This window comes from Sciurus carolinensis, chromosome 1 (assembly GCF_902686445.1).
Source record: "Sciurus carolinensis chromosome 1, mSciCar1.2, whole genome shotgun sequence".
Taxonomy (NCBI): Eukaryota; Metazoa; Chordata; class Mammalia; order Rodentia; family Sciuridae; genus Sciurus; species Sciurus carolinensis.
In genome coordinates, this window is record NC_062213.1 from 179,948,958 (window position 1) to 179,967,894 (window position 18,937).

An 18,937-nucleotide genomic window follows, 5' to 3' on the forward strand; every position below is an offset into this window, starting at 1 on the left:
CACTAGATTAAAAAAAGCCTACGCACTAACTTCCTTTTACATAAAAACATAAAGTATTTTTTGAGTCCTTAAGTACAAACTAAATCTCCAGGAATGCCACTGGCGTGTAAACAGAAGGGATGATTCTGCTTTGTTTTAGCCAAGCCTTATCAAAATTTGCTCATTTTATCAGTCTCATCCCTATAGTAACTACTGCATTTCTAGCGCCCTCTACCATTCTACCTCAAGGTCATGGTATTCTGAATACTTCAATATATCTGCTTGTGTACTTGGGCTCAAATATTCACATATTGAGCCCTATTATTTCATTGCAATTTATTTTATGTCCCTTTATCTTACAATTAGGCATTCCATTGATGTTTTAAACCTGCGTTTGGGTGGGGTAGGTCACCTTTGGGTCCTATTCCCGGAAGACGGCGGGAGGGGCATTTTAATCTCATCATTATGGAAAGAGGCCCCGGGGTCTTCCGAAGCCGCCGGCAGGGCGGTCCTCCGCGCGCCAGGGGTCGCTGTGGCGCTGCGCGGCCCCGCCGGGTCGCTCTCGCGTGGCCGCCCCGCCTCGGGCCCCCGGGCCGAGTGGGCGGGCACGACTGCGCCCAGGTCGCAAGGCGCCCTTCGACCAGCAGCGCCCGGGGCGGGCGGGTATAAATGGAGCGGTGGCTGCCCCAGCCCCCTCTCTCCGCCCCGGGTAGCCGCCGCCAGCGCCGCTTTCGGGCTCAGTAGCCTGAAGCAAAAAAGAGAAAAAGATAAAAAAAACCTGAAAACGCTTCAAAACCTAAAAAAAAGAAAAGAAAAAGGAAAAGAAAAAGCGAGTCCTCCTCGGAGAGCCCGCGGGGAAGTCACTTTCGCACGCTTCCGGCCTGCCCGCGCCCGCTGCCGCCGCGCTCGGCGTCCGTCGGTGCCTGTCCGTCGGTCCGGTGGTGAGCAGCCCGCCCGCCCGCGCGCCGGCCTGCCGCGTCCGCGCGCCTCCGTCCGTCCGTCCGTCCGTCCGTCCGCGCCGCGTGGCAGCCCCGCGCCCTCGCCCTCACCCCCGCCGCCGGCCGGCGCACCACGTGTCCGCGCTGTCCTTCGCTGCCGCCTCCCGCCCGGGGCTGGCGGAGTCGGCACCCGCAAAGATTCGGTTTCCCCCTTCCCTGGCTGTTGTAATCTTAAACCGCCGGGAGCCCGGGGCCTATATTTATCGAGAAACGCGTGTCCCCAAGGCCGCCGTGGGTAGCATCTGGCTGCCTCTTGAAGAATTTTTGCCCCTGAGGAAGGGGATTCCCCACTTTTTTTTTTTTTTGATTTCTGAGATTTGGAGCTTCGAGCCAGGACAGCTGGAAACTACAAACTCCCGGAGAGGGCCATATTGTTTTTGAGAGCCTTTGTCTGAGGTTTTGCGGTCCCGAGTGAGCTGCCCGAACTCTCCCGTCCTGCCTCTGAGCCTCCCTACTGCAGCTTCTCCCAGCCTCGCTCTGTGCCACCTGTGAGCCGCGGCGTGGGCCACGGCTCCGAGAGAAGCCCCTTTTGTCCTGCGGTGGGCCCTGTAAGAAGTCCTCCTGGCGGGGCTCGGGGTGGTGGGGGGCGGGGAGATGAACGCTGCCGCCAGCAGCTACCCCATGGCCTCCCTGTACGTGGGCGACCTGCACTCGGACGTCACCGAGGCCATGCTGTATGAAAAGTTCAGTCCTGCGGGGCCTGTGCTGTCCATCCGGGTCTGCCGAGATATGATCACCCGCCGCTCCCTGGGTTATGCCTACGTCAACTTCCAGCAGCCTGCCGACGGTGAGTAGAAGTCGTGCCTACATGTTCGTAGGCTCTCAGGGGACACTAGGAGTCATCTAAGCAGGGCCCTCCTGCCAGGGAGGGGGAATCAGGACAGCATGTTGTCACAGAAGCCATAGAGGGACGCAGGATGCAGGCATTGAGAGCACATAGCCTGGCTTGTTGTCATAACCAGAGTTTCAGACTTGATTCTGCCTCTTGCCAACTGGATGACCTTGGCTTACGTAGGTAATGGTGGTGGTCGGGAATGCTAGGAAGCTGCAAATCCGGATCTGAATGAAGTGATTTTTTTATCCAGTGTGTCTGGTTCTGCCCAAGTTAGGTTGAGCTTCTGCAGAACCTCCCTGGCCTGTTCAGTGGGCATGGGCAGGTGCCCCTCAAACACAGGCCAGTTAAAACAGTGCCCTTGCAGAAGCTTCAGATTGCTGCCCTCCTAGCCCTCCCCATCTTTAACTTGATTTTGTCCTGATAAGGGATAACTTGGGGCAGGTAGGAAGCAAGGGGAACAATCTTGTACACTGGCCTCAAGGAACTTGAGTTGGTGTCACCAGAGCTACATGTGCTGGGCCAGCTCCTTAAAATGTTTGTCACTGGTGTGGAGGAGGTCTCTGCTCTGGATGAAACTCTAGGCTGTGGAGAATGGTATCCAAATAATCTGGGGCTCCCAGGGGAGTCAAGGACTTGAAAATCCACTGGGCTGGTGGTAATTATTGCCTCACCTGTGAACAGTGCTTTAGTGAAAATCCTTTTACTTCATCCTGAAGAAAATAGGACTCCTCTGAAGGAAAAGGAACTACAAGAGATTGGAGTTCAGGTTCGGACTTTCAGTACAGGGTTTTGCCACCCAGATGGTCTGAGCAGTGGAGAGGTATGCTGCAGGCGTGGCACAAGTGAGTCCAGAAGAAACCTAATCAGGGGCTGCACGTGACTCCAGATTAAGAGGGAACAACTGCAGAGACATTGCTGGGAGAAACAGACCATTTTGTGTCAGAGGATCTCCAGGTCCCTATTATTTTTGTCCCCACTTTGTTCAGTGTCCATGATGCAGAGAATGTTGCTTGCCCAGCTTGCAGCTGAGAACAGAATTGGACTAGTTGACAAAATATTGCTACTTATTGTCAATCCAGTGTGCTCTGAGCTGAGTTCTGGCTTCAGAACACAAAGAAGGTAGTTGAATGTGACTTTTGAGGTGGAGTATTGGGTACATTAGCTGTTGCCTGCCTCCTTGACTCTTCTGAACAAAAGTCGTGTCACTTGGAGATAGCAGAAGCCATTGGTCAGTGTGTGTCTGCCAACACATACCTCTGTAGGACTTCTCCCTGCTATAAATAAGTGTAGCCAAATTTGTCAGACTTGCCTTGTGCAGTACTGACTGGAAATAGACCAGGAACTGTCTATTGGACAGTTGGAATGAACTCCTTTAATGCTAATTGATGAAGTAGTTTGAAGTCCCAAACTGAGTTTATCAGATGGTCTCCACCAAGCAAAATCCCCTCTGTACCTGAACTTTTCTGGCTTAGATCTGCCCCCTTGTCTCTTTTCCCTGGTCATCTCCCATACAAATGTGCACACCTTCTGAGGAAGTTGGAAAGGTGTTTGGAAATGAGGGAAAGATTCCTTTTGCTGATTGGGCAGATGAGGGACAGAGTTGGAGAGTTTTGTCCTCCTTTTAAATGAGATGCTTTGAGGCAAAGAATAGGTTCCTCGAGTCCTTTAATTCTTTCATGGAAGGGGTTCTGGGTGATGTCACTGATTCAGTGCAGTCACTAGTGAGATAACAAGGAATAATTGCCACCAGATCTGGGTGTCCTTGCCACCAGTGAAGGAAAGTGTTCTGGCTATCAGATGATGAGATATCTGTAATAAAAACACACACATATATATATATAGAGCCTCTGGTCCTTTACAAGTCTGTGGTATACACATGGTCTTGATATGGAAGCTAAGAAAGTGCCCAATGCACTGGATGGAGAATGCAATCAACCAAGGCAGTTGAATTCCTAGAATTCATAAAACTCAGATGAGATCTTCCTTCCGCAGGCCTAGATACCATCAGGTGCAGGCCCACACCAGCCACTTCTGGGTGTGTTGGTTTCATCCCTCTTGCCATGATGACAGATCATTTTCATGTGTGACTAATAATATCCTTTTTTGGGGAGAGGGATCAGGGATTGAACTCAGGGATACTCAACCACTGAGCCACATCACACCCCAGCCCTATTTTGTATTTTATTTACTGACAGGGTCTCACTGAGTTGCTAGTGCCTCACTTTTGTTGGGACTGACTTTGAACTCAGGATCCTCCTGCCTCAACTGGGATTACAGACATGCGCCACCACACCCAGCAATAGTGTCCATTTTGATAACTGATGCTTTTTTGTCTAAGTCGCTTTCTGTTCTCAGAAATTGAAATTATTAAGAAACTGGGCTGATGCCAGGCACAATGGCCCAAACCTGTAATCCAGCTACTTGGATGCTGAGGCTGGAGAACTGCAAGTTTGAGACCAGCCTAGGCAACTTTTAGCAAGACCCAGTCTCAAATTTTTAAAAAGGACCACTGTAGCTCAGTGGTAGAGTGCTTGCCTACCCTGGAGAAAGCTGTGGGTTTAATTCCCAGTACCACCAAAGAAGCTGCGCTGAATTTAGGGATAGCATCAAGAAATGATAGTCTTAAATATTACAACTTAGCCACCCTGCAGAGCACTTGCCTACCCTGCACCAGGCCCTGGGTTCAATCCTGAGTACCTCAAAAACAAAACAAAAGGCCACTCTGAACATGAATATTTTATAAAATGAAAATTTAAATCATCCTACCTAAATCGCTGAGAACATAGACTGCAAGTCTCTATAAATGGTAAAACTTATTCAAAAGTGAGGTATTATCTGACCTTGGTGCTGTGAATGCTGCTGCAGCAGAGTTGACTTTATCAGTGATTACTTAGAAAAGCATTGGAGTAATCTGTTCTTGTAATCTTATAACAGTCACCTCTGTGAGTTATGTTTTACATCCTTGATTAAAATGTATTTCTCTATTCCAGCTGAGAGGGCCTTGGACACCATGAACTTTGATGTGATTAAGGGAAAGCCAATCCGTATCATGTGGTCTCAGAGGGATCCCTCTTTGAGAAAATCGGGTGTGGGAAACGTCTTCATCAAGAATCTGGACAAATCTATAGATAACAAGGCACTTTATGATACTTTCTCTGCTTTTGGGAACATTCTGTCCTGCAAGGTAAACATTGATAAAAAGATTTCAGTAGAATAATTATTGAATCTTCAAAACAAAATACCAAATGGGGAACTGCCTTGGAATTGGGGGCAAGGGAGTATGGTAATTTTCAAAGTGCTGGAAATGGAATTTTTAAAGTTCTATAGGTTTAGTGTTGGGGCACAATCCAGCATGACCAGCAGGTGCTTTATGGTTCATTTATTCTTCCCTTATCCTGAAATATGCCTTCTGTTTTCTAGCTTTAGAAGCCTCAAAATGTTTTTATGGTGAATAAGGGGAAAGTGATGACCAAAGAAGTATCCATTCTCCAGGAAGCTTACTTTAAGCTTCTGCTATACTGTTTTTGGTTTTTAGGATTGAACTCAGGGACACTTTACCACTGAGCTACATTCCCCAACCCTTTTTACTCCTCATTTTGATACAGGGGCTCACTGAGTTTCCCAGGCTGGCCTCTTCGAGTCACTGGGTTTACAAGTATATGCCACCTGTGTCTGATACATTAGCCTTTATTTTTTGAGACAAGGGCTCACTTGCTCAGGCTGGCCTCAAATTTGCAATCACCTTCCCTTGGCCTCCCAAGTCTGGGTGAACAGGTATGCACTACCATGCCTGCCTTCCAAACATCAGTTTATGTGGAGTGCTTTGTAAAACTTGCATAGTGATGTTTTATATGCTTGACAGTACACAAGACTAAAATTCTTTTGTGGGCTGAGGAAATGGTTTTTCTGCAGCACTATAGTTTGCACCCAGATCTCTTAAATTTTTTAATAAAAGTGAACAAGAAAACATTTGGAACAGAAGCAGCCTACTGGTGGCAACCATTTGTAAGTGGTGTACACTCACTCTATGTGCCTGTAAGTGTTAGAAAGTGTTAGAAAGTGGTGTACACTCACTCTATGTGCCTGTAAGTGTTAGAAAGGGCATAGCTGATAGAGTTGGCTGCCTTGGACCATGAGTACATCTCTGGAGCGGATGAGTGGTGCTAAAGTGGTCTGCCTTTTCTTTGACAGGTAGTGTGTGATGAGAACGGATCTAAGGGTTATGCCTTTGTCCACTTCGAGACCCAAGAGGCTGCCGACAAGGCCATCGAGAAGATGAATGGCATGCTCCTCAATGACCGCAAAGTGTGAGTGTCCCAGTCTGGAGCAACAACCATCGCATGAGCCAGCTGTGGCCCCACCTCGGTATTAACTGGCACACACAAGGCGGCTACTGGTTCTCTCGGCCCAAGTGTGGCCTGCTCCTACCTCTCCACTCCAGGGCTGGTGAGTCTCCCTGCCTGAGCCATGGCAGCCCTTTTGACTCGCCAAGGTGGGCTTCCTGCCCAAGCCATGGCCTGCCTGCCGCCTCTCCCTTAAAGGCATCCGTCTGTGGGTTTTGTGAGCATCGGCAACTGGGGCTGGCTGGAAGGCAGCTCTAAGCCCACTCTGAGCAGGGGCCTTGGCCAGCAGCAGAGTGGAGAGGGCCCTGGGCTGACCAGGAGCTGTATACTAGCTATGTGACCTTGGCTGTCCTTTGACTCAGGTCTGTCCATGGGTCTCTCGCTAGTTGTTGATGCCAAATTATCCTTCTAGTTCTCCATTCTCTTAACCTATGACTGACTAATATAAGGTTGGTTCCACAGTAATACTAAATTTGGTTACAAGAAAAACCCCATTGCTTTGTTGAAACACTTCATAACATCTTGTTGCTCTGGTGTGGTTGTTACTGTGGAATGGGGAGAGGGGACTTAGAGCCATGCTGGGAAGAGAAGGAATTACACATCTTGGCTATTAAAGCAAAAGTCATTTCTGTCCTTTATGGTGTTGAATAGACCAGAGGATGGGTTGTGTTTATAATGTCTCTCTGCTTATTGGGGTTGTGCAGCTGTCACTAGAAAGAGATAGAAAAATGTTCAGTGTATGGAGATATTTTTCTATCAAGTATACCAAAACAAATGTAGTAATAAGGAAAGGTTAGCTGGGTGTGGTGACCCATACCTGTAATCCTGGAGACTCAGAAGACTGAGACAAGAGGATTGCAGGTTCTAGACCAACCTGGGTAACTTAGCAAGACCCTGTCTCATTCTAAAAAAAGGTGGGGGATTGCTGGGGAATACAGCTCAGTGTTCCCCTGGGTTCAGTCTCCGGTACTGCCCAAAAAAACACCACCAAGGCTAGCTCTTCATCCAACAATCTCACTCCTGAGACTAACCACTGTTAACAGTTTGGTTTATATCCTTCCAGACCTTTTCTATGCATTTACATAGATGCACAGAAATGAACGTTTTAAAAACCTGGTCGTCAGGTTTCTTCACGAAGGCAATATGATGTGGTAGGAGTAGCCCTGGTCTGAGCCAGGAGCCCTGGGGCTGGTCCTCGCAGGGTAGTCCTGCCTCTTTCTCTTTCTGCTGGGGACTTGGGACATCTCTGAGCTTTTCTTGGTGGTGGATGGGGGTCCTCATGTGTTTTAAAACTCTCCTGTCAGCCTTTAACCTGCATTCCTTTGGGCCCCTGGAAGCCATATTTTGTTTTCCTGGGTGATCACTATTTTTTATGGTTTCTTTGTAGGTTTGTGGGTAGATTCAAGTCCCGCAAAGAGCGCGAAGCTGAACTTGGAGCCAAGGCTAAGGAATTCACCAATGTTTATATCAAAAACTTTGGGGAAGAGATCGATGATGAGAATCTGAAAGAACTATTCAGCCAGTTTGGTAAGTTGGGGTTCTTGCCCCCACCTTCTTCCCTTATTTATGTAGTCCACCAGCCCTAGAATCATTTTATGTTACTTAAGAGAGAAAGCACTCAGACCCAGAAATAAAACACTGTGACAGAGGTCACAGGTGGATATAGACAGACTCCAGACCTCAACTCTTGGCTTCATCCTGCCTTCTTCTGTCTTTGCAATCATCTTAGCTACTTGGTTAGAAAGAAATAGACCAGGCATGGTGTCCCTTTCTGTCTTAGATCCATCTAGGTTTAGTCAGGTTTGCTTCAAGTTCCTAGAGATGCTTTGTCTCCTTGAACTGTGGTATAGATGGTTTCACTAATAGTTATTTCTTGGTAATAGGTAAGACCCTAAGTGTCAAGGTGATGAGAGATTCCAGTGGGAAGTCCAAAGGCTTTGGCTTTGTGAGTTATGAAAAACATGAGGATGCCAATAAGGTAAGAGTATCATAAGGGTCAGGAAGAATTTGTGGACAGAGTGTTTTGTAGCACATAATAGAGCAGAAACCACCTGGGTGGTAGTGGTGCAGTTACTGTACTCTGGGATCATCTTGGGGTGTGTTCACATTTAATATATCATTTAACTATTTACAAAGCCTGGCATATACTTGTCAACTCTTGATAAAAATAGGGCAGGTAGGGCTGGGGAGATTGCTCAGTCGGTATAGTGCTTGCCTTGCAAGCGCAAGGCCCTGGGATAGATCCTGGCACTGCAAAAAAAAAAGGGCAGGTGCTTTTTTCCATTCATAGATGAGGGAACTAAAATCCAGAGAGTTGAGCTGATAGCTACTTAGGAGCAAAGCAATTTGATAGGCTCTCTCTATATATAATCACTTCACTAAATATAACCATAAGAGAACCTGGGAAATTTAGTAACAACCAGAATATCAACCTAGGATCATGTCACTATGCTTGTATTTATTTGTACTGTGTTGGGTTTTGTTTTTGTTTTCCTTTGTTATCTGGACCAATAACCCACTTAGGTATTAACCCCTCTTTTAACAAATGAGGGATTTGAAATTCATTTAGCTGGCTTCAGAGATGGAATTATTTTTAGTCCTATTGGAAAGGTTTTCTCTCAGTACTTGGTTGGAAAAGTCACAAGCAGTGGTACATGCCTGTAATCCCAACTATTTGGGAGGCTGAGGCAGGAGGGATTACAAGTGATAGACCAGCCTTGGGATATAGCTCAGTTGTAGAGTATTCTTGGGTTCAACCCCTGGTACCATCAAAGGGAAAAAAAAGCACTCCTCAGCAAGGCCTTTTTCTTTGAAACTTGGTTTTAAAGATGGACATTTTCTTTCTAGGCGGTGGAAGAGATGAATGGAAAAGAAATCAGTGGGAAAGTCATATTCGTAGGCCGTGCACAGAAGAAAGTAGAACGCCAGGCTGAATTAAAACGGAAATTTGAGCAACTGAAACAGGAGAGAATTAGTCGATACCAGGTGAGGTGGTGTTGAACCAGCCTACAAATAGGGTATTTTCTATGACATATTTGTAAAGCCACCTTTATGTTTTATCAGACTTTCTCTTTGGGGCCTTGGAGTCTGTACTTCTTCGAGGATATAGAACTACCAAATAGGACAATTATTGAACAGGGGCAAAAGATTATTCATTTAGGGACTTTCTCTGTTTCAGAAACCTCAGCTCATTATTTTTAGCTGTGTAGGTGGGCTGGGGATGTAGCTCAGTGCTAGGGCATTTGCCTACTATGTGCCAGGCACTCCATTTGATCTCCCACAGAAAAGTTATTTACTTTTAACTGTGTAGGTTCTTTTAAAAATGGCCCTTTGGAATGATGGCAAAGAGGAACCCTGTAAGAATGAGTGGTTAGCCACTAGCACCTGTGGGGAAGGATAAGATGTGAATTCATTGATGGACCGGTCAGTCTTGGGGAAATAGTCTCTCAGCTTTGTGCTAGTACCAGAATCATCTGCAGAACTTGGTAAAACACAGATTGCTTGGTTCTAACAGTGGAATTCCTGTTGCATTGGGTTTAGTGTCAGACCCATGTATTTTCATTTCTCTAACAAGTTCTCAAAGATGCTGGTGCTGCTACTGGCTCGAGGACCACAGTTTGGAAATCGCTGTCTTATAATCTGTGTATCAGTGCGACTAACAGTGGTTCTTCTTCAGGGGGTGAATCTCTACATTAAGAACTTGGATGACACCATTGATGATGAGAAATTAAGGAAAGAATTTTCTCCTTTTGGATCAATCACCAGTGCTAAGGTATTTTAGTGTGAGATTTGGGGATTGAATGCAGAGTATTCTGGGATGTAGCTCAGTGTCAGAGCCTTTTGCCCTACATGTGTGAGGCCCTGGTTCAAACCCTAGCAGTAGAGAGGGTTGTGGGGGAGCAGAACTCTTACAGGTTTATTGTCATGTGTTTCATTGAAGAGTCTAAATTGAGTTGATAGTTCAAAGAATGGCCACATTATTCCAGCAAACTCCTCCTTCTGTTCAGTTACTCAACTGAATAATGCTCTGGAGAGTGACATTTCATTAGGTTAATATTATACTGACTCTCAGCACTGGAGTGTGGTGAGGAGTGTGATCCAACTCCTCCCTGCAGTCCTCAAGCACCGAATCTTTCCCATTCCTGCTGCTTCGTGCTGGTCTGGGGACAGATGGTGCTACACTATGAGCAGAGGATATCCAGATGGGTTGTTTTCCATTTGTCTTGGGACCTGTCTCTACAACTCTGCCACATTTTTTCCTTGAGCATGAAGGTATTTTGAAGATAACTGGAGCTGGAGTTGGAAACTTTTCCCATGGTCTTACTTAGAAGGAAAGGGAGTGGAAAGTTTGGTTTTTCATGTTTTGTAATTGTGTCATTTGCTTGATGTTCTTTGCGGATCATATCAGTTGAGTTAGGAGGCTGAGTCTAAAACCTAATTTTAAAAAATAAAAAATTTGAGTCTCTGAGCAAGAGAATGTTGGCCACATGGGGATGTGTGCTACATGTCCTTGGCACACTTTGGGAATGTGACAGACTGATTTCTTAAAGTATGGGATCATGGCCTGGTATAGATACTGTCCTGTCTGATACAGGTGCAGCAGATGACAAAGTCCTTCAGGTGAGATAGGCTGGTAAAGGCTTGGTGGCCTTGTCTTGGTCCTTAGCATAAGTTGCTTCCAATGTAGGAATGTTTTGCAAAGGAACTTTTACCAGTTACAGAAGTGAGTTGGCCTCACTGGATTTGCTTCACCTGCTTGACTGTCCCCTATCTGTGCAGGGGATGGTAGTCTTTTCTTGCTTATCTCTACTGCTAGCAAGTTGACAATTGCAAAAAGCAATGGCATTGTTTTGTTCTTTCAAGATCATTGTAGGGCATTGTTTTCATGCTATTGCCCACCTCGTTGATAGAAAGTTGTTGGATTGATACTTGCATTGACTTTCATGGCTTCCACTTTGGGAGGCTCTCCATGCCGTGAACTAAGGTACCAACAAGTCACAAGTTGGGTGCAGTGGTTCATGCCTATAATCCCACTGGCTCAGAAGACTGAGGCAAGAGGATTGCAAGTTCAAAGCCAGCCTCAGCATCTTAGTAAAGCCCTAAGAAGATACTGACAAAATGTGCCCAGCGTACACAGGCACCAGGGAAATTAATAAGTAATCTTTTCGGACAAGGAAAACAGCCATCAGTGGATGACTAACTTTATTTGGAGATAGATTGCCTGAACCAATAGTAATGTGGCTTATTTATGGTTTTTCTTGCCTTACATCCTGGAAATTGAGACTGAGGGGATAGGTAAGAATAGAAATAAAAATGTCTCCTAGCTAATTGTATGTTATTTCCTTTGAGTTAATGGTGATAGTAGTCATTGGTAAGCTGGGAGCTTTATAACTGCCCACATGTGGTATTTCAGAAGCATTCTCCTAACCAAGAAAACCTGTTCAGGTTTTATCCACCAAGATTTTGGACTAGTTGAAGTCTACAAATTGCTAAACAGTACTAGCAAGATGTCTTATACCTAAGAGTCATGTTTCTAGGTATTAGGAAACATATTTAGGGTTTCCAGTTTTACCTTTAGCCACATTGTAGTTGGGAACTTTAGCTTACCTAGGTCCATTTAAAAAAAATTGCCTAAGTACCTTAGCAGTTGTGATATTGATCTATACATCCTGGTAACTTCACAGGACAGTCCAGGTTTTTGACTCTTTTTAAAGAGCTAACCTGCTGTCACCATCCCTCCCCACCTGTAGCACACAAACCTTTTTCTTAAATAGCTGGTCTCATTTGTAGGTAATGCTGGAGGATGGAAGAAGCAAAGGGTTTGGCTTCGTCTGCTTCTCATCTCCTGAAGAAGCAACCAAAGCGGTCACTGAAATGAATGGACGCATTGTGGGCTCTAAGCCACTGTATGTTGCCTTGGCCCAGAGGAAGGAAGAGAGAAAGGCTCACCTGACCAACCAGTATATGCAGCGGGTGGCTGGGATGAGAGCACTCCCTGCCAATGCCATCTTAAATCAGTTCCAGCCTGCAGCTGGTGGCTACTTTGTGCCAGCAGTTCCACAGGTGGGTCTGTCCTGTGATCATGGCTGTTTCCGCAGTGGTTGGAGAGAAGGGATTTTAGATAGCAGAGCTCTAGAATTTCAGAGTAAAGACGCTTCAAGTAAAATGAGAAAGGACTTAACTATGGTTATACACATTCACACCCAGTAGCAGAAGTAGGGTGAAACTGCCCCCATTAACTGTGACCCTTCAGGTTTTGAGTGGGCTTTATTCCAAGTAGTAGACTAAGGTGAGTTAAAATGAGATGAGGTTTTTTGTTTAGGGGTCCCCCCCCCCCTCTTTCTAATGTTGGTTCAGGTCCATAATATAAAAGGGCTCAGTGCTCTTTTTTTCTTTACAGGCTCAAGGAAGACCTCCATATTATACACCTAACCAGTTAGCACAGATGAGGCCTAATCCTCGCTGGCAGCAAGGTGGGAGACCTCAAGGTAGGTGGTGGGGGTACAGTGATTTGGTCATCTAGGATATATTATGCCTATGCCTATTCCTGGTCTACCTGTCTTTCTTGCACTCCCGTTCCAAGGCATAGCCTATCTTCTGGTCATTGTTGCTTATCAATGATAATCACTGTTACTCTTTTCACCAGGCTTCCAAGGAATGCCAAGTGCTATACGCCAGTCTGGGCCTCGTCCAACTCTTCGCCATCTGGCTCCAACTGGTAATGCTCCGGCCTCTCGTGGCCTTCCTACTACCACTCAGAGAGTCGGTGAGCAAACTGGCCTGTAGGAGCGTGGCCCGGGGAGGAGGGAGTCAGAATGGCTAGCTCTGCCTTCACTTGGTCAGTTTGTTGGGCTCAAGTTTTTTGTTTTATTTATTTATTTTTTTGAGTCCTGGTTCTGTCATCTTTGCTGTGTGCCTAGGTAGGTACTTTACTCAGGAGGAGAGAACCAGTGTGAGTTCTAGTTGTGCTGGTTACATTTAACATTCTCTACTCATTGGTGACTCGTGTGGGAAGATTAGTTTTAGAAATTTGCTAGCTGGATGAGTACAGAGGCAGCCTGCTTTTTGGTTGAGTAGGGTGGGAAGACAAACTTTTTTACAGAGTAAAGTCCTGTATTCCAAAATGTGGACAGAGTTGTATGTTCTCCTTTGGCTCAACCCTGAAAGTAGCAATAGTGGCCCCGTGTGTGGTGTGTCATGTGATCATGCTTTGGATTTTCTCCTTCCGTGGGACGTGGCCAGTTGGACATCTGCTGCCAACACTGATGTGCATTTGCTGGTCTGTTGTAGGGTCTGAGTGCCCGGACCGCTTGGCTATGGACTTTGGTGGGGCTGGTGCCGCCCAGCAAGGGCTGACTGACAGCTGCCAGTCTGGAGGTGGTATTGGATGCACACAGAAGGGGGAAAGATGGGATTTGACGGGTCTTTGACCAGACTGATGGGCTTTAATCATATTTGTCCTTTCCACAAGGCGTTCCCACAGCTGTGCCAAACCTTGCACCGCGTGCTGCAGTTGCTGCTGCTGCTCCTCGGGCTGTGGCACCATACAAGTATGCCTCCAGTGTCCGCAGCCCTCACCCCGCCATACAGCCTCTGCAGGTGAGGCCCACCAAATGGTGCTGGAGGTGATTTCCCCATCTCTGCTTGGTTTTCAAAAGATTCATGGGTTTGGTTCATTCAATAGGTATCACATGTATGTTCAGTGTGGTGCTTTGAATACTGTCCTTAAAGGGCTTAAAATTGTTCTTCCCAGAAATGTCCCCCATCCCCCATAGGAGGCAAACAGGTGCTTCCTGGGTTTTGGTTTTGATTTTTTGTTTTGTTTTTTCATTTCTTTGCAGTACTGGGGATGGGATCTGGGGCATGATAGGCAAGCACTCTTATCACTAAGCCTCATCACTAGCCCTCTTTAGTTTGAGACAGGGTCTTGCTCAGTTGCCTAGACTAACCTTGAACTTGTGATCTTCCCACCTCAGACTCCTGAGTAGCTGGCATTACTGCTTTTCTTTTATGACATACCTGCACCTGGTCTTTGAGCCTTCGTGTCACTTTTCATCCACTGACCTGTTTGATCCTTGACTACTTTGCAAGATGCTTTGAGATATTAAGGCAGGAAATAACATCAACTTATAGATGAGAAATTCAACTTCAGTTGGGCACAGTGGCGTGATTCTGTAGTCTGAGGACTGAAGCTGGATGATCACTTGAACCCAGGAGTTTGAGATTAGCCTGGGAAATAGAGGCCTTATCTCAGAAAGAAAGAAAAAATTAGCTTAAGAGGTATTAAGGGGTAAGGGGCAGGGGTGAGTTTAGATTGTCCAAAGTGAAGTTTGCTACCTCAGGAGCTATATGCCCCTAAGCAAAGACACAACTAAATGTTTTTTCTTGGTACCTGGGATTCAACCCAGGTGCACCTTACTGAACTACATCCCCAATCCTTTTATTTATTTAGAGATAGTGTCTCACTGAGTTGCATAAGACCTCACTGAGTTGCTGAGGCTGGTTTTGAACTTGTGATCCTCCTGCCTCGGCCTCCTGAGTTGCTGGGATTATAGATGTGCACCATCATGCCCTGTATGACTCTCTCTGTCAGTATCAGTTATCTATGGTGGATCCACATTTCAGGCCCATAAGCTCCTTGATAGATAGATGGTTTTTTGGGCTGTCCTCCTCCACGTTCTCAAATTTGAAGATTTCCCAGAGCTTGATGCTAAGTTAGATCTTTTTTGCCAACAAAGCCCTACTTTTAGGGCTGTGATTAGTATTAACATTGCATGTTGACAGTCCCCAAAGCTGTTGGTACGTCAAAAGCGTCTGGTATAATAAAGATGCTATAGAGTATAATTGTAAATGTTTGGCATACTTTGACCCTGTCTGTACCAAAATTGTCCCTAAGGGGAACTTTCACGAAAAAGCTACCTACACAAATGTTCATTGTGACCTGATTTATAGGAAGGCCTTATTTTGGAGTAACTGGGTAAATCAAACCATCAGCACAAGCTTGCCTAGCATTCTAGGCATTATAGGTTTGTTTTACTGTATGTGTTTCATTTTCCCTTTTTTTTTGTGTGTACAAGGGATCTAACCCAGGGGCAATGTACTACTGGGCTACATACGCCAGCCCTTTTGAGACAGGTGGTCACTAAGTTACTGAGACTGGCCTCAAACTTGTGATCCTCCTGACTCAGCCTCCCAAGTCTCTGGGATTACAAGCATGTGCCACTGTGCCCGGCTCACTTTCCCCCTTCTGATAGCTTGCCATTTCATTAAAGATGGTTGTGTTTTTACATTCTGTTCCTCAGCATTCCCCTCAGAACCCCCAAAGACAGAAATTAGTTCCTTGAGAATAAGGATAGCTACCTCCACTTCTCTTCCACATAGTTAAGTGGGTAGATGTTAAATGGTCTACTGTCAAGCATCCTTTCCTTTGAGCTAACCTGCTGCCTGTCCTGGTTCCCAGGCACCCCAGCCTGCAGTCCATGTGCAAGGGCAAGAGCCCCTAACTGCCTCTATGCTTGCTGCAGCACCACCCCAAGAACAGAAGCAGATGCTGGGTGAGTGTCCTGTGTACTTGCAGATGAGTGACCAATCTCAGATACTAGTATCTACCCACTGGTATTTCGTTTGATTTTTATTTATTTATTTATTTATTTATTTATTTATTTATTTATTTTGTATTAACTCTCTTACCCACAGGAGAACGTTTGTTTCCGCTTATTCAAACAATGCATTCAAACCTGGCTGGAAAGATCACAGGAATGCTGCTGGAGATTGACAACTCTGAACTGCTACACATGCTGGAGTCTCCCGAGTCTCTCCGCTCCAAGGTGAGCTGCTTTAGAACCTGTGATGTCAGCTCTCAACTTAGGAGGATGGGATGGGGTGGGGGAGACTTGCATGACCATGTATAGCAGAGAGGCCTCTGCTTCCTCTATGGCCCCTGTCATGTTTTTCCTGTGGTTGGGTCTTCTGCTATTAGTGGTGGGAAAGCTATCAGTACCAGAAGCCCAGGACTCATCTATATTCCATCAATGGACCTGGACCCTAGAGAGGGGCCAAATGAGTGGTCCACCTCAGTTGCTGACAACCTGGAGATTTCTTATAGGTGGATGAAGCTGTGGCAGTTCTACAGGCTCATCATGCCAAGAAAGAAGCTGCCCAGAAGGTGGGCGCTGTTGCTGCTGCTACCTCTTAGACAAGGAAAAACCGTATGTTTGGCTATTTTATTTCTGCCAATTTCTGTTTTGTGTTTTGTTTGTGCTAGGGATTGAACGCAGGGGCACTTTTACCACTGAGCTATATCCCCAGCCATTTTTCCTTATATTTTGTGATGAGGTCTGGCTGAGTTACCCAGGCTGGACTTAACTTCAGATCTTCCTGCCCAAACCTCCCAAGTCTCTAGGATTACAGACATGTGCCACTATGCCTTGTTTCTACCCAATTTTTATTCATGGTTACCCTCCTGAAAGGGACGGCACAAAAATCTGTTTCTGCCATATAACCTGACAACTTGGCAGGCTGTTACCTGAGCCTTTCTGTTCCTTGGATCAGTTATTATGGAAAGAAGAAGAATGGTTGTAAATTAAAATATAAAGAACTGGGTGTGTGGTGGTGTGCACCCATAGGCCCAACTACTTAAGGCAAGGCAGGAGGTTTACTTGGGCCCAGGATTTCAAGGCCAGCCTACAAAGCAACATACTGAGAACCCCATCTCAAAAAGAAAATAGTGGTCTCTTCGTAAAGAGCACTCGATCAGATCTTTATCAAGAATTGTTGGCAGAGGTTGTTGCTCAGTGATAAAACACATCAGCATGTGCAAAGCCCTGGGTTCAGTCTTCAAACCCTCCTTCCCTGGTTACCTTGTTGGTCTGAAATACAAGAAGTTCTCATAATCAGATCACAGGAGTGCTTTGCTGTATCATTTTCCTGGTTTGGCCCATTGAGATAATGTATATACACTTTGCTTAGCTCTGAAAGTGTAACAGGCAGAGAGAAGCCTGGGCATCAAAGATCATGATGTAGTGGGAGAGTTATGTAGGGTTTGTTCCAGTTCACTTAGGAGGGCTGTGGATTCTGTAGGAAATTGGGTGAATGCAGCTTAATTAACTAGGACTAGTGGTGGGTACCTCCAGGTAGAGAAAGGCCAAGAAAAAATACTTGATAAGGGCTAGAGCTGATGCATTGGTAGGCATGACTTGGCATAGCCCTGGTTGTCTTGGAAAGGGCCCAAGGAGCCTTATCTACTGAGAGGCCAGAGATGCTGGTAAACTCACAAGTGCACAGGATGACAGCTCCAGCTGAATTCCACAGTCAACTGTGCTGAGGTTGAGGATCCCTTTATCAGCCAGGTGCTAATAATGATTGGCTAAAATTCTTTTGATTATTTGCGATGGTGTTTTCCTTTCCAGGGTTCAAAAGCCAAATAACCCCTGATGGAAATCAGCTCAAGGTTTGAAGACTTCCTAGCTTGTCCTATGGACCTCAACATCAAGAACCACAAGTTGCAAATTTATTAGGTCATTTTGTATCAAAAGGTCAATTATGAAAATGCCTAGAATTTTTCAATTATAAGAATATATTCTCTGGGTTCTGCTATAGCCCGGACAGTGTTAATTTTTCTTTTCTATTGTGGGATTTGGTCGTGTCCCTCTGTCCCCAACCCCAGAAATTGGTTTTATTTGATGTACCCAAGTCTTAAGTTTCTCAATAAAGAAAAAAATCTCCACAAAACTTCCTCTGTCCTGCCCATAAATTCCAGTTTTCACTGTAAGTAATTTCAGGATGTGAATAGGTTGAAAAGAACCTGCCTTTTGACATTTATGAGCATGGTATGTGGAACAGTTAAATGTGAATTGAACAGTGTCCCATTGCATTCTATTCTTGTAAGATTTTTACTTTTTGTTCATTTAACATGAATACTTGGATCTGGTAAGGTCAGAGCAGACCTTTTGTCTGACTTAGTAAAATCTGGACCTCTGATATGGCTAACTGGCTACAATACCCCCTTCCCCTGACAAACAGGTTGGTGTTTGTCAGTCTCCTAGTCAGATGACCCAGTTGCCCAGATTCTGCAACCAGTGTTTTCCTCTAGTCATGGGAAATGCTCAGGAGGTAGACATGTGGCAACAGCAAACATGCCAGCCCTTGGTGTTTGGTTCCTTTGATCCTTAGCAGTAACCTGGCCAAGGTCAGCCAATCAGAGCTGGCTTTTGCAGTCTACTTGCCCTCCCTGTTTTCCAGACAGGTTTCCTTTCCTTGAACTTGCCAGCCTTTTTCTTAAGGACTGATCTTAGTAACAGATCAAAAAACCCTCACAGACGTCCCTATTTTCTGACTGCCATTTTTTGTTAATTTAACATAAGACCACATATAGCTGGGCATGGTGTCACATGCCTGTAATCCTAGTGACTCCAGAGGCTGAGGCAAGAAGATCACAAGTTGGAGGCCAACCTCAGCAATTTAAGCCCTGTCTCGAAAAATAAAAGGGCTTGGGGATGTGGCTCAGTGGTAAAGCTCCCCTGGGTTCAATCCCCAGTACCAGACAACATACACAAGTTGAGCAGTCCTAATCCAAAGGAAAAGTTATCCAAAATCTGAAACTGCCAACATGAAACTCAAGTATTTTGGATTTTCAGATTAGGCTATGCTCAAAGTGGTAATGCAAATATTCCAAAATCCTAGAAATTGTAAACACTTCTGGTCCCAAGGATTTTGGATCAGGAATACTCATAGCTAGGAAAAGGAAGAGTCAAGTGAGTGGTAGTGGGCACCCATAATCCCAG

The 18,937-nt window shown here is 45.6% G+C and overlaps 1 protein-coding gene and 1 non-coding gene across 9 annotated transcripts; both read left to right on the forward strand.

Annotated features, from left to right (window-relative positions):
* The first annotated feature begins 642 nt into the window (after window positions 1-642).
* Pabpc4 (poly(A) binding protein cytoplasmic 4) lies at window positions 643-17,902 on the forward strand. 8 transcript variants are annotated; one of them, XM_047562146.1, is made up of 16 exons: window positions 643-1,764; window positions 4,803-4,996; window positions 6,004-6,119; window positions 7,543-7,682; window positions 8,039-8,133; window positions 9,003-9,140; window positions 9,832-9,927; window positions 11,946-12,218; window positions 12,556-12,628; window positions 12,802-12,921; window positions 13,446-13,532; window positions 13,627-13,754; window positions 15,616-15,709; window positions 15,852-15,982; window positions 16,261-16,363; window positions 17,564-17,902. In XM_047562146.1, exons 1-15 carry the CDS (start codon window positions 1,572-1,574, stop codon window positions 16,348-16,350), a joined length of 1,968 nt encoding a protein of 655 aa, XP_047418102.1. In that variant the 5' UTR covers window positions 643-1,571; the 3' UTR covers window positions 16,351-16,363; window positions 17,564-17,902. The 8 variants fall into 8 exon arrangements, with proteins under 8 accessions (XP_047418102.1, XP_047418108.1, XP_047418113.1 ...); XM_047562152.1 differs by having other exon boundaries at window positions 12,802-12,873; XM_047562142.1 differs by having other exon boundaries at window positions 644-1,764; window positions 12,556-12,643.
* On the forward strand, window positions 10,278-10,410 carry LOC124968722 (small nucleolar RNA SNORA55). Its single transcript, XR_007105824.1, has one exon. It is a non-coding gene; the product is annotated as a small nucleolar RNA SNORA55 (small nucleolar RNA).
* Window positions 17,903-18,937: the final 1,035 nt, after the last annotated feature.